At 45.9% G+C, this 15,982-nt stretch overlaps 1 protein-coding gene across 3 annotated transcripts in view; it reads right to left on the bottom strand.

The window, feature by feature from the left end:
* SULF1 (sulfatase 1) overlaps positions 1-15,982 on the bottom strand; it is a 416,210-nt gene that overhangs the window by 63,129 nt on the left and 337,099 nt on the right. For all 3 annotated transcript variants that reach the window (XM_069220304.1, XM_069220302.1, XM_069220303.1), the window contains 3 exons: positions 14,926-15,098; positions 10,429-10,571; positions 10,196-10,319 (listed from right to left, as the gene is read on the bottom strand). In XM_069220304.1, the coding sequence (XP_069076405.1) occupies positions 10,196-10,319; positions 10,429-10,571; positions 14,926-15,098 (440 nt within the window). The remainder of the gene's footprint in view (positions 1-10,195; positions 10,320-10,428; positions 10,572-14,925; positions 15,099-15,982) is intronic.

Genomic DNA, 15,982 nt, shown 5'->3' with positions numbered 1-15,982 from the left:
AGACCCAATAGCAGAAAAAAAGAATCTGAAGATGGCAACCTGAGGTGGGAACATCCGGAGGAAGTTCAATGACGTCACAAAGAGACACCAAATGTAGGTACGATTGACACCCACCAACAAACAAAAGTAGAAAAAGAAGATGGACTAAAATTGGTGAAACAGTGGAAAATTCTGGACCCAACCACTAGAGGGCGGAATAATGCACAGCATGTGAATCTAGAAAAGATTCACGCTGAAAAACTCTACATTATTTGGAGATTTGGGAGCAAACCATTGCAAAGTTGTATAGTTGACTAAGGAGACCCGTGTGTTATATGTAAAAAAAAAAAAAAAAAAATCTGTATTAAACAGGGGGTTGATAATAAAGCTCTCTCTCTTTTATTGGTGTATGCACTTAAGCCAAAGGTAGATTTTGCTTTTGAAGTCGTAGCTGCCTCTTCATCTGCTCAAACTCATACACCATATAAGTATCCATTCAGATACAGATGCATCAAACGTTTTGAGTATTTAATTATAGAACTTAGCAAACTCTTTCTGGACCACCCAAGTAATGTTGACATTCTCAAGGATGGCACACAATCACCAGATAGCAAACTTTCTGCTCTGTTTAATGCAAGACACAAAAGCATGTCGCAAATTTCATTATATCCAAGTATAAGCCCATATCTAAGTACAGGTCCATCTCATTCATCCTTTTACTGTCAAGATTGATGAAGATTAGTATGACACCCACCTTTCTGCTCACCTAAAAATCACCTCCTGTTTTAACTCCCATCAAGCAGGTTTAGATTGGAGTATGGAACCAAAACAGTTTTATCAGCATATTCTGATATCATTGCCATGCGATTGAATAGAGATGTCTCTGCGGCTTTTGTTACAACCTGCCACCCACATCCCTCTACATTGACTGCATCCATACACGGTTGAAGGCTGTGTTTCGGACTGGATCAGAATCTTACTTGAAACCAGTTGCAGGCAGTCACAATTAACCCTTTTTAAACATCTTTCAAACAGATCAATTGCGTAGTGTATTGCTGGGCGCATGCCCAGCTTCATGCTTTAAAAAAAATAAATAGCCCCACAGGCCACCTCATACAATCCTTTAGACTGGGTAGATTTGTTAATGCTGACAATACTCAATTGATACTACAATTAGATGTGACTTCCTTTGACAAACTGAAGTCAAGGACTGAATGCTTGTCATCTCTTCTTAGGAGGATTCCAACTATTTTTGTCTACACTCATCAAAAAGAGAAATTCTACTTTTTGACACCCCATTATTGTGTAGTCCTAACTGGTGGCCTTCAGAGTTAGGCTCACCCCCTTCACCAGTTGATTCTATCATATACTAAAGGTCATTGTTGACTCCAAACTCTTTGTCAGTAAGGTACAGCAAGGGACTTGTTCTTGCTTTCTGCTCTTAAAAAGTACATAGGAGGTTTCTGCCTTTTCTTTCCTCTAACATTTGGAAAACTGCAGTCTTGTCACTTAATCATTCCATACTGGACTACTGTAACTCTTTCCATTTAGGACTTTGAACACACTGTGGAAGGAAGTGCTAAACGTCCAAGACATTTATCCGCCCCCTAATTCTTGGTCTATATAAAAGATCTGTGATCTCTTTCCACCTCAACACTCTCCATCTGCTGCCTATGAAACCATGGTGTCTACCTAAAGGGCTGTGAATTTGTTACTGTAAAGAAATGGCTCCCTGTTGCAGTTACCCCCCACTTTTTGCCTGATACTGATGCTGACTTGACTAAGAAGAGTGCTGGGACCCTGCTAACCAGGCCCCAGCACCAGTGTTCCTTCACCTAAAAAGTACCATTGTAGCCACAATTGGCACACCCTGGCATTCAGATAAGTCCCTTGTAACTGGTACTTCTAGTACCAAGGGCCCTGATGCCAAGGAAGGTCTCTAAGGGCTGTAGCATGTATTATGCCACCCTAGAGACCCCTCACTCAGCACAGACACACTGCTTACAAGCCTGTGTGTGCTGGTGAGAACAAAATGAGTAAGTCGACATGGCACTCCCCTCAGGGTGCCATGCCAGCCTCTCACTGCCTATGCAGTATAGGTAAGACACCCCTCTAGCAGGCCTTACAGCCCTAAGGCAGGGTGCACTATACCATAGGTGAGGGTACCAGTGCATGAGCACTGTGCCCCTACAGTGTCTAAGCAAAACCTTAGACATTGTAAGTACAGGGTAGCCATAAGAGTATATGGTCTGGGAGTCTGTTTTACACGAACTCCACAGCACCATAATGGCTACACTGAAAACTGGGAAGTTTGGTATCAAACTTCTCAGCACAATAAATGCACACTGATGCCAGTGTACATTTTATTGTAAAATACACCACAGAGGGCACCTTAGAGGTGCCCCCTGAAACTTAACCGACTGTCTGTGTAGGCTGACTAGTTCCAGCAGCCTGCCACACCAGAGACATGTTGCTGGCCCCATGGGGAGAGTGCCTTTGTCACTCTGAGGCCAGTAACAAAGCCTGCACTGGGTGGAGATGCTAACACCTCCCCCAGGCAGGAACTGTGACACCTGGCGGTGAGCCTCAAAGGCTCACCCCTTTGTCACAGCCCAGCAGGGCACTCCAGCTTAGTGGAGTTGCCCGCCCCCTCCGGCCACGGCCCCCACTTTTGGCGGCAAGGCTGGAGGGAACAAAGAAAGCAACAAGGAGGAGTCACTGGCCAGTCAGGACAGCCCCTAAGGTGTCCTGAGCTGAAGTGACTCTAACTTTTAGAAATCCTCCATCTTGCAGATGGAGGATTCCCCCAATAGGGTTAGGATTGTGACCCCCTCCCCTTGGGAGGAGGCACAAAGAGGGTGTACCCACCCTCAGGGCTAGTAGCCATTGGCTACTAACCCCCCAGACCTAAACACGCCCTTAAATTTAGTATTTAAGGGCTACCCTGAACCCTAGAAAATTAGATTCCTGCAACTACAAGAAGAAGGACTGCCCAGCTGAAAACCCCTGCAGCGGAAGACCAGAAGACGACAACTGCCTTGGCTCCAGAAACTCACCGGCCTGTCTCCTGCCTTCCAAAGATCCTGCTCCAGCGACGCCTTCCAAAGGGACCAGCGACCTCGACATCCTCTGAGGACTGCCCCTGCTTCGAAAAGACAAGAAACTCCCGAGGACAGCGGACCTGCTCCAAGAAAAGCTGCAACTTTGTTTCCAGCAGCTTTAAAGAACCCTGCAAGCTCCCCGCAAGAAGCGTGAGACTTGCAACACTGCACCCGGCGACCCCGACTCGGCTGGTGGCGATCCAACACCTCAGGAGGGACCACAGGACTACTCTGATACTGTGAGTACCAAAACCTGTCCCCCCTGAGCCCCCACAGCGCCGCCTGCAGAGGGAATCCCGAGGCTTCCCCTGACCGCGACTCTTTGAACCTAAAGTCCCGACGCCTGGGAGAGACCCTGCACCCGCAGCCCCCAGGACCTGAAGGACCGGACTTTCACTGGAGGAGTGACCCCCAGGAGTCCCTCTCCCTCGCCCAAGTGGAGGTTTCCCCGAGGAATCCCCCCCCTTGCCTGCCTGCAGCGCTGAAGAGATCCCGAGATCTCTCATAGACTAACATTGAAAACCCGACGCTTGTTTCTACACTGCACCCGGCCGCCCCCGCGCTGCTGAGGGTGAAATCTCGGTGTGGACTTGTGTCTCCCCCGGTGCCCTACAAAACCCCCCTGGTCTGCCCTCCGAAGACGCGGGTACTTACCTGCAAGCAGACCGGAACCGGGGCACCCCCTTCTCTCCATTCTAGCCTATGTGTTTTGGGCACCACTTTGAACTCTGCACCTGACCGGCCCTGAGCTGCTGGTGTGGTGACTTTGGGGTTGCTCTGAACCCCCAACGGTGGGCTACCTTGGACCAAGAACTGAACCCTGTAAGTGTCCTACTTACCTGGTAAAACTAACAAAAACTTACCTCCCCCAGGAACTGTGAAAATTGCACTAAGTGTCCACTTTTAAAACAGCTATTTGTCAATAACTTGAAAAGTATACATGCAATTTTGATGATTTGAAGTTCCTAAAGTACTTACCTGCAATACCTTTCGAATGAGATATTACATGTAGAATTTGAACCTGTGGTTCTTAAAATAAACTAAGAAAAGATATTTTTCTATATAAAAACCTATTGGCTGGATTTGTCTCTGAGTGTGTGTACCTCATTTATTGCCTTGTGTATGTACAACAAATGCTTAACACTACTCCTTGGATAAGCCTACTGCTCGACCACACTACCACAAAATAGAGCATTAGTATTATCTATTTTTACCACTATTTTACCTCTAAGGGGAACCCTTGGACTCTGTGCATGCTATTCCTTACTTTGAGATAGCACATACAGAGCCAACTTCCTACATTGGTGGATCAGCGGTGGGGTACAAGACTTTGCATTTGCTGGACTACTCAGCCAATACCTGATCACACGACAAATTCCAAAATTGTCATTAGAAATTGATTTTTGCAATTTGAAAAGTTTTCTAAATTCTTAAAAGACCTGCTAGGGCCTTGTGTTAGATCCTGTTTAGCATTTCTTTTAGAGTTTAAAAGTTTGTAAAAGTTTGAATTAGATTCTAGAACCAGTTGTAGATTCTTAAAAAGTATTCCAACTTTTAGAAGCAAAATGTCTAGCACAGATGTGACTGTGGTGGAACTCGACACCACACCTTACCTCCATCTTAAGATGAGGGAGCTAAGGTCACTCTGTAAAATAAAGAAAATAACAATGGGCCCCAAACCTACCAAAATACAGCTCCAGGAGCTTTTGGCAGAGTTTGAAAAGGCCAACCCCTCTGAGGGTGGCAACTCAGAGGAAGAGGATAGTGACCAGGAGGAAAATTCCCCCCTACCAGTCCTATGTAGGGAGAACAGGGTCCCTCAAACCCTGACTCCAAAAATAATAGTCAGAGATGCTGGTTCCCTCACAGGAGAGACCAACACCTCTGAAATCACTGAGGATAACTCCAGTGAAGATGACCCCCTGTTAGCCAGGATGGTCAAAAGATTGGCTTTGGAAAAGCAGCTCCTAGCCATAGAAAGGGAAAGAAAAGAGATGGGCCTAGGTCCCATCGATGGTGGCAGCAACTTAAATAGGGTCAGAGATTCTCCTGACATCCTAAAAATCCCCAAAGGGATTGTAACAAAATATGAAGATGGTGATGACATCACCAAATGGTTCACAGCTTTTGAGAGGGCTTGTGTAACCAGAAAAGTAAACAGATCTCACTGGGGTGCTCTCCTTTGGGAAATGTTCACTGGAAAGTGTAGGGATAGACTCCTCACACTCTCTGGAAAAGATGCAGAATCTTATGACCTCATGAAGGGTACCCTGATTGAGGGCTTTGGATTCTCCACTGAGGAGTATAGAATTAGATTCAGGGGGGCTCAAAAATCCTCGAGCCAGACCTGGGTTGATTTTGTAGACTACTCAGTAAAAACACTAGATGGTTGGTTAACTGGAAATGAAGTGTGTGACTATGTTGGGCTTTATAATTTGTTTATGAAAGAACACATTTTAAGTAACTGCTTCAATGAAAAGTTGCATCAGTATCTGGTAGACCTAGGTCCAATTTCTCCCCAAGAATTGGGAAAGAAGGCAGACCACTGGGCCAAGACTAGGGTAACCAAAACTTCCACTGGGGGTGACCAAAAGAAAGGGGTTACAAAAACTCCCCAGGAGAAAGTGGGTGACACTAGAAACAAAGAAAAAGAGTCCTCTGTAGGCCCCCAAAAACCAGAACAGGTGGGTGGGCCCCAAGACACAACCCAAAACAAAGGTGGGTACCAGGGTAAGAACTGGGATGCCACTAAGGCATGGTGCCACAACTGTAAACAGTCTGGGCACCACACCAAGGACACTTCTTGTCCCAAAAACAAACCCCAGAACAAAATTCCAGGGGTAACCAGTGTAGCCATGGGAGATGACTCCTCAGATGAGGAGGTCTTCATAGCCTTCAACTGGAAACAGGGCCCAACAGGTGAGTTGGAGATTCCAGAGGGAAGTAGACACTTCCACCACCTACTGGTGAATGGAATCCCAACCACTGCCCTGAGGGACACTTGTGCCAGTCACACTATTGTGCATGACAGGCTGGTGCTCTCAAACCAGTACATCCCAGGTGAGACTGCCAGGGTAAGAGTTAGCCTAGACAGGGTCACTAAGAGGCCTGTGGCTTTAGTGCCCATAGAAGTGGGTGGCACTCTTAGCTGGAGAAGGGTAGTAGTCAGTACAGACCTCCCCCTTGATTGTCTCCTTGGAAATGACTACCCAGAGGTTAGTCAGAGCTCAAGAGAGGAACTGGTCCAGTGCCAGTCCTCTCCCAAGGATTCTGGAAGTCCTGCCTCTGCAGTAAATGCAAGCAGGCCCCAGAAAAAGAAGAAAAGAAAACAGAGTAGGAGGGGTGGACAACCTTTAGCCAAGGTTACAGCAAGCCAAGGAAATTCTGCTCCAGTAGGGGAGAACTCCAAAAATGGCCCTGATAAAGTCCAACCTGACCCACAAGAAGTCCTGGCTAGTCAGGCAACTGTTAAACCTGAGTGGGTGGCTCCTCAGCTAACAGAAGAAAGAGTGGAAGAAGGGTGTTTACTACAAGATGTGGTAACCCCCCACTCCAATACAGCAGACAGGCAACCTGAACCCAAAGAAGCCTGTAACTTAGCCCCTTCCCTTTTAGGTGAAGAGCTAAAGGTGTGGTTCTGGGCACTGACAGCTGTCAGTGGCCTCTGCTGGGTGTTAGCCTTTATGGCTGCACTATCCTTAGCATGGTGGTCTGACCCCATGCCAAATAGCAAGTTAGGCCCCCTGACCCTATTGGTCATGGTGGGGTTACTCCAGCTCTGGGTAACCTCTATGGGTAAGCTAGGGGTAACCCTGGCCAAGATAAGATTAGCAGAGGTGGATACCTCTACACCCAAAATAAAAAGAATGGGTGGAGACATTGAAGAGGCAGACAAGAGGCAATTCAGACTAGGTCCTATCACTGTGGAAGTGGGTCAGTTCCCCAAAGGGAATGACCTGAACAGAAGGATGTAAGGCAGAGTAGGCCCTGCAACTAACCAGCCTATTTCTCCTACTCTTCCTCGCCTGACAGACTAGGAAGACTCTCCCAGCTTGGGCTGAGTCTCCTGGCCTGTAGGCTGGGGGGGGCTTGTGTAAAGAAATGGCTCCCTGTTGCAGTTACCCCCCACTTTTTGCCTGATACTGATGCTGACTTGACTAAGAAGAGTGCTGGGACCCTGCTAACCAGGCCCCAGCACCAGTGTTCCTTCACCTAAAAAGTACCATTGTAGCCACAATTGGCACACCCTGGCATTCAGATAAGTCCCTTGTAACTGGTACTTCTAGTACCAAGGGCCCTGATGCCAAGGAAGGTCTCTAAGGGCTGTAGCATGTATTATGCCACCCTAGAGACCCCTCACTCAGCACAGACACACTGCTTACAAGCCTGTGTGTGCTGGTGAGAACAAAATGAGTAAGTCGACATGGCACTCCCCTCAGGGTGCCATGCCAGCCTCTCACTGCCTATGCAGTATAGGTAAGACACCCCTCTAGCAGGCCTTACAGCCCTAAGGCAGGGTGCACTATACCATAGGTGAGGGTACCAGTGCATGAGCACTGTGCCCCTACAGTGTCTAAGCAAAACCTTAGACATTGTAAGTACAGGGTAGCCATAAGAGTATATGGTCTGGGAGTCTGTTTTACACGAACTCCACAGCACCATAATGGCTACACTGAAAACTGGGAAGTTTGGTATCAAACTTCTCAGCACAATAAATGCACACTGATGCCAGTGTACATTTTATTGTAAAATACACCACAGAGGGCACCTTAGAGGTGCCCCCTGAAACTTAACCGACTGTCTGTGTAGGCTGACTAGTTCCAGCAGCCTGCCACACCAGAGACATGTTGCTGGCCCCATGGGGAGAGTGCCTTTGTCACTCTGAGGCCAGTAACAAAGCCTGCACTGGGTGGAGATGCTAACACCTCCCCCAGGCAGGAACTGTGACACCTGGCGGTGAGCCTCAAAGGCTCACCCCTTTGTCACAGCCCAGCAGGGCACTCCAGCTTAGTGGAGTTGCCCGCCCCCTCCGGCCACGGCCCCCACTTTTGGCGGCAAGGCTGGAGGGAACAAAGAAAGCAACAAGGAGGAGTCACTGGCCAGTCAGGACAGCCCCTAAGGTGTCCTGAGCTGAAGTGACTCTAACTTTTAGAAATCCTCCATCTTGCAGATGGAGGATTCCCCCAATAGGGTTAGGATTGTGACCCCCTCCCCTTGGGAGGAGGCACAAAGAGGGTGTACCCACCCTCAGGGCTAGTAGCCATTGGCTACTAACCCCCCAGACCTAAACACGCCCTTAAATTTAGTATTTAAGGGCTACCCTGAACCCTAGAAAATTAGATTCCTGCAACTACAAGAAGAAGGACTGCCCAGCTGAAAACCCCTGCAGCGGAAGACCAGAAGACGACAACTGCCTTGGCTCCAGAAACTCACCGGCCTGTCTCCTGCCTTCCAAAGATCCTGCTCCAGCGACGCCTTCCAAAGGGACCAGCGACCTCGACATCCTCTGAGGACTGCCCCTGCTTCGAAAAGACAAGAAACTCCCGAGGACAGCGGACCTGCTCCAAGAAAAGCTGCAACTTTGTTTCCAGCAGCTTTAAAGAACCCTGCAAGCTCCCCGCAAGAAGCGTGAGACTTGCAACACTGCACCCGGCGACCCCGACTCGGCTGGTGGCGATCCAACACCTCAGGAGGGACCACAGGACTACTCTGATACTGTGAGTACCAAAACCTGTCCCCCCTGAGCCCCCACAGCGCCGCCTGCAGAGGGAATCCCGAGGCTTCCCCTGACCGCGACTCTTTGAACCTAAAGTCCCGACGCCTGGGAGAGACCCTGCACCCGCAGCCCCCAGGACCTGAAGGACCGGACTTTCACTGGAGGAGTGACCCCCAGGAGTCCCTCTCCCTCGCCCAAGTGGAGGTTTCCCCGAGGAATCCCCCCCTTGCCTGCCTGCAGCGCTGAAGAGATCCCGAGATCTCTCATAGACTAACATTGAAAACCCGACGCTTGTTTCTACACTGCACCCGGCCGCCCCCGCGCTGCTGAGGGTGAAATCTCGGTGTGGACTTGTGTCCCCCCCGGTGCCCTACAAAACCCCCCTGGTCTGCCCTCCGAAGACGCGGGTACTTACCTGCAAGCAGACCGGAACCGGGGCACCCCCTTCTCTCCATTCTAGCCTATGTGTTTTGGGCACCACTTTGAACTCTGCACCTGACCGGCCCTGAGCTGCTGGTGTGGTGACTTTGGGGTTGCTCTGAACCCCCAACGGTGGGCTACCTTGGACCAAGAACTGAACCCTGTAAGTGTCCTACTTACCTGGTAAAACTAACAAAAACTTACCTCCCCCAGGAACTGTGAAAATTGCACTAAGTGTCCACTTTTAAAACAGCTATTTGTCAATAACTTGAAAAGTATACATGCAATTTTGATGATTTGAAGTTCCTAAAGTACTTACCTGCAATACCTTTCGAATGAGATATTACATGTAGAATTTGAACCTGTGGTTCTTAAAATAAACTAAGAAAAGATATTTTTCTATATAAAAACCTATTGGCTGGATTTGTCTCTGAGTGTGTGTACCTCATTTATTGCCTTGTGTATGTACAACAAATGCTTAACACTACTCCTTGGATAAGCCTACTGCTCGACCACACTACCACAAAATAGAGCATTAGTATTATCTATTTTTACCACTATTTTACCTCTAAGGGGAACCCTTGGACTCTGTGCATGCTATTCCTTACTTTGAGATAGCACATACAGAGCCAACTTCCTACAGTTACCCTCCGGTTCATCATTCTGTCCTAAACAGTACCTTGTTCTACTTTCAGAGTTTTTGTCCTTCAAGTTGTCTTGGCTCTTCTTCTGCAAACTTGGTACTTGTTCAAAAATCTGTAATGTTAGACTGGGTATCAAAGCACTTTTAAAGCCTGGAACTCTCTCCAACCCTTCACTCTGCAAACTTTCTATTGTAATTCTGCAAACTTCTGAAAAGCCATGTTTTGCTTCTATATAACCTGTTTCCCTATGCACAAATCCCTCTTGGCACCAAAGCACTCAGTTCCTGGGTAATCGCACGCTTAACATATTGCATATCAATTAATCATATTGTTACCTATTTCAAGACCTCTAGGTCTTAGATTGCATTGCTTGTGGCCTTGGCAACTTCTTAGCTCCATCAGCTGTACATGAAGTTCATTCAAAATGCTCCTTTCTACCATATGTACTCCATTTGTCATCTGGTGGAGGGAAAGCAGAGAACAGGAATATCATCTGTTACTTGCAGACATTGTTCCATTGATCAATTGTCTGGGTTATTGAGACTATTATAAAGTTGAGCAGGCATACCTGATAGGGATCAATGTTCATGTCAAAGTACTCCAGGAATCCAGTAGCAAACTCACAGAAAAGAAAGTTGTGAGTCTCGTTCAATGTCCGCAGACACCAGTATGTATTGTTGTTGGAACTTGTGCAGGCACAGAAGGACCCCACTAGAAGATAAACAAAAAATAAATCTTGATTTGGTTCTACATCCAATATCGACCACGTCCATAAATCATCTTTTACAGATAAAGACAAAAGAAGGCCATGTATGTAGATCACTTAGATCTAGAGCAGCAGTACATCGCCTGCCTGCAGAACAGAAGGTAACGTTCCTGAGAACCTGAAACTAGAAAGATTAGGCAGGTCTTCAGGTGGGATGGCATGTATTCGATTATTTAATTGTTTGTTTTTTGTTTCTTCTCATAACATGACATCAACTTCAGAAATTAAACAAACGTATAATAATGATGGGACAGGGTAATTTACAACTGTGATGACAAATTATTCGCCATACGTATGTTTATTACCATATAGGTTGGAGAATAGTGTCCTTTAAGAGCTTTTGAGTCAAAGTGTACAAAACATTCACATTTGAAAATGTGGTTTATTTAATTGTCAACAATAACAATCGGAGCACATATTTAGCACAATTTACAAGATATGTTGTCTCTGATTGTTAAACGTGTGTTGTTACTCTCAAATCCAACAATAATAATAATGACAATAATAAACACTTTCCCTTCATAGGTTTGTTGCTTTTAAGTGCTGTAAGCCAATGGAGCCACTGTTACAATATTTATTTGTATACAATGCATAATCTCTGAAGGATGAAAGTTTGACATGGCCCTGCCAGGATTCAAATTCTTCAAATGTCAGCAGTGAACACTTGGCTTACTGGTCCATCTTACCAGAAAGATAATCAATCTCAGAAGGGTTAGAAGTAGTGCGGATAAACCTGGGGTTCAAATATGGAACCTGCATGTTACAAATAGGTTTCAGAATCCAATACATTATCTCATCAAGCTATGTTACTAACATACAAGACCGCTCGCCACAATGCAGAAATTGAAATATGACCCTATTTTAGAATACACTAAAGAGATTGAAGTGGTTTCTCAAGATGCAGTCATGATTCTGAATTCATAATGATTGTTGCTGTGTGCCAGTATAACAGCTCAGAGTTTCAATAGCCACCAGATAAAAATCTGCAAGCCCATTCAAACTGTGAAGCTATCATGTGTCTCCACAAATCAACTCACTGTCCATCAATTTAAGACAGTGTCAGTGTGGTATGTGAGGACGTGGGATGTGCCCTGTTAATAATGACCATCTTTTATTTTATTTTGGACCTCCTGGTTGCTTAATCTACTGTGAGGCCCCTCACACAGCCTCACTCACTGTAAACTTCTGTCAAACGTGTTTCTGACCTTTTGCTATCAGTGCCCTAATTATAAAATATGGGCTGCTGCTCTTCAGGTGGAGAAAGAAACCCTCTGTTGTATTCATGTAAATATCTGTGCACAGCTGTGCAGGCTGATCTAGGGAGACTGTTGTTTGACTTAGACAGGTCTCTGCACACAGTCAGCCCTTCTGTAGATAGAACTTAGATAATTTGGTTGCAGCCTGTTTGGGCCTCAAAGTTCGATACGGAAACTACAATGTATTTTCCCCTTGCTTTATGATTAAGTGCAATTCTGAAGTCTTAACTATAGTGACATTTTTGGTGAAAACTAGATAAAATATAACTTTTGATTGGCTCAATGCAAAAGAACTAATAACATGTATTTTCCTCTGTTTGCCTGGGTACTGAACATGTATGAAATATTATTTTTGACTTCTGTTTGTCCTCTGATTTACTTTGACATTTGTAATATTTCCCTGTGCCAGACCTAATGAGATCTAAGTTTTGAGACAGCCTTTTGGGACATGGTAATTACTCTACTGGTCAGCTGGTAGTTTACAGCTTTTTCCGGAACAATGGGCCCATTTTGGAGGGATTGACCTTCTCTCAGGAGAAGAGGGATCTGCATAGGGGACTTAGCTAACAATCTGACAAGCATGGAAATGTCTTCCTGACAATGACAAAGAAGGAATAGATCTATCTCTGGCATTACACCTACCAGGGATTCCCTTTGATGTCTTGGAGGGAAGGAAACAATTGTTCAGTGTCAGTTAAGTGAGAAGCCAGGGTAAGGGAGGATGTTTTGCAGGATGCTCTGCAAGAGGTGAGCCAAGCTGTTCGCTGACCGCAGAAATACTAGTGAGGGTTGAAGGAGTGATGTAGCATCTCTGGAATGGGTGGAGATGCCCACTTTCTAAAACTCTCCACCTCAACTTTGAAACCCCCGCACAGAGGCAGAGAATATGAGAGAAGAAGGAACCACAGAGGAAGAAAGAAAGACTGGCTCATTTATGAACGCCTGTCTTGAGTGAATCAACTCTGGATTTGTACTTCTTGGACCATGTTGGTCTCTAAGCTCAGCGGCTGAAGCTTACTTATTTCCTCTGGGGGTGGTATAGGGTGTACATGCTGGGGACCTTGAATGAATGGGTCCACTTGGACTTCTGTGGACTAGTTCTGACTGACAATATCCTACAGAGTGGTACCCCAGACTCCTCCAAGCACACAGGTGCCCTGCAAGTGGCCAGGGAGAGCAGGCAGGAAATTCCATCTGGCCTTTGAATGCTGCTGCTGAACCCCTATGGTAGCAAACTACCAGAGGATGTGGGTCAGGATGGCATGTTCCCCTAAGCTCATCATGAATAAAGGGAGAGCAGTATGACTAAAACTCCAGGAAAACATGCAAACATTTTAGAAGCAGAAGGTTCGAAATAAGCACTCATAGTGGCTGGAGCATACCTGCAGGTACATCGTAAGCTAAATGCAGTGCAAGTGGCCCATATGGACCATAAATATCATCATTTAAACATGTTGTTTGTGTGTGGTATTTGGCAAGAATCCCTGTGGGAACCTGTGGCATCCTGGAAGTGAAGAAATCCATAGCACCATTGCAACGAAGGTCCTTCGAAGTTTGTGACTTAAAGATCAATGAGATCGTTGGAGCACTATACTCTGGATTTGAAATATCCCCCAAGTTAGAGGGAGAGGGTTCTGTGTCACCAACAGGGAGAAAGTCATTGAAGGCACCCTCTGTGCACCTCACCCACTCCCCGTGCTCTGAGTTCAGAAGAGCAGGCGAACAAAAGAAAGACTGCTTTTGTGCCCAGCTCCTTCTGGACAGTGTTGGGTGGAAGGACTCCACAGCCTAGATGCGTGGTCCCAAAGACCCTGCATGGAGCAGGCAGACTGAATAGATGCACGTTAGGAGGAGGAAGGGCACCACCTCCCAGTAGGATCGGCAGGTGTTTTAAACCTCTAGTTTGTGTTCGGTCCAAGGAGGGGTACTATGTTCTAGGGGTCAGCGTCTGCTTGTGCACAAACAAACACAAGTGCATCTAGCATAGGGGACCTCAACGCTGGGGGTGATTTGTCCTTTGTGGTCTTTCCTTGTTTTGCTCCTCGTAGTTTCTGAGGTCCTTATGAAGGTGTGTCTATAGACATTTCCACATACAAGCTTGGATTTGTTTTGTTAATTTGCACATCGTATTTAGTGTTGTGTGAAATAAAATCCCTTTTCTTTTTTAAAAATAATACCAATGACTGGACAGTTACTTGTTAAGTGTTGTTTATAGCGCTGCTGAGTACCGAGTCTGCAGCCCACAGTAACTACTGCGAGTAAGTCTTGAGTTGCTCTGCCTCACAACCCTGCTACAAAGATACTAGGCTGCCAATTTGGGGCTCTACAGTACAGGGATCCTAAGATGCCCGCAGCAAAATACCTAAATTACTACTAATGGGGGTCTGCAGCTTCTGACTGCCCTGGGACACTCCAACCCAGATTTCACCATTGTTACATTTATTAGGCAACTATGCAGCCAACAGTGCCATTTTTCTGCAATAGCTTGTTAATGGAATCCACAATGTGCACTCATATAAAAAGTAGCTTCTCTCCCCACACCCTTTCCTGTGGTAAAGGAAGTGCACAACAAGGACATCTGTGTCAAAAAGGGAAAGGACAATCCGGCCATTGAAATATATCCTCATTCACAGAGGATTGCATGGTCAGCACCAGGCAGCATACATAAAATTCCATTAGGCCAACATGAGCCAATAAAAGTTCAAAGCATAATGTTGTCAACTAAACCCACTGTGTGCTTTTGAATAGTCTATGTGCAAGGTGGGAGTGAACCAGTATTTACAGAATGATTTATCTACCCTTTTTCCAAATGAATGGTGGTATAGCAGAAGGCTCTATAACCAGTACGGTGGGCAGCATAATGTACCTGCTACTGATACATTTTTAAGAAGATGCTTTCAGAGTGTGCTAAAATGAAAATTAAGGCTTCAGAAAAACAGAAATACATGGCTTAAACTCATATATGGTATGTCATTGTAAAAGATGGTAAAGAGCATAAATTGGTAGAGCGAAAGATAAAAAGTAAATAAACACTTAGTCTCACAGTTCCAGAAAGGTGCTGTTTGCCAGTGGTTATTATCATGGGTAAAACAGGTCAGTCCTGGAAGGCTGCATTCGTCTCCCTTTTTCTGTCGTTTCTTCTCTTTTCGCTCCTTCTTTTTCCTGCGGCTCTCTTTGAATAACTTGAGTTTGCTTTCCACGTCTTGCGTTGCTTCCCTGAAAGTGCACATTATATGTGCCATGAGGCGCATTATAAACATTGCTCATCTACTGTTTAACAATATAGAACTTTTTTATGTATAAAAATCCATTAGTGAGAAATAAGAATATGCATCTGCTATGTATGCACAGCACAGTTACACTGTATAAGCATTCACCGTCTGTTAAAGTGCATTGATGCTCACAGTTACATTGGAACCCATGGAGTGCTGAGAGGTAGTGTGTGAAAATGTGCATTTGAGTTGTTTTCAATAATTCAGATCTTCAAATTATCCAGCCCTGCTAAACAATCCGATATATATATATATATATATATATATATTGTAAGGAAATGCCTCCTTGGCATGGTTGCCCCCTGACTTTTTGCCTTTGCTGATGCTATGTTTACAATTGAAAGTGTGCTGAGGCCTGCTAACCAGGCCCCAGCACCAGTGTTCTTTCCCTAACCTGTACTTTTGTATCCACAATTGGCAGACCCTGGCATCCAGATAAGTCCCTTGTAACTGGTACTTCTAGTACCAAGGGCCCTGATGCCAAGGAAGGTCTCTAAGGGCTGCAGCATGTCTTATGCCACCCTGGAGACCTCTCACTCAGCACAGACACACTGCTTGCCAGCTTGTGTGTGCTAGTGAGGACAAAACGAGTAAGTCGACATGGCACTCCCCTCAGGGTGCCATGCCAGCCTCTCACTGCCTATGCAGTATAGGTCAGTCACCCCTCTAGCAGGCCTTCCAGCCCTAAGGCAGGGTGCACTATACAATAGGTGAGGGTACCAGTGCATGAGCATGGTACCCCTACAGTGTCTAAACAAAACCTTAGACATTGTAAGTGCAGGGTAGCCATAAGAGTATATGGTCTGGGAGTCTGTCAAACACGAACTC

This window comes from Pleurodeles waltl, chromosome 2_2 (assembly GCF_031143425.1).
Source record: "Pleurodeles waltl isolate 20211129_DDA chromosome 2_2, aPleWal1.hap1.20221129, whole genome shotgun sequence".
Lineage (NCBI taxonomy): Eukaryota > Metazoa > Chordata > Amphibia > Caudata > Salamandridae > Pleurodeles > Pleurodeles waltl.
This window is presented reverse-complemented; position numbering and strand designations above follow the sequence as displayed.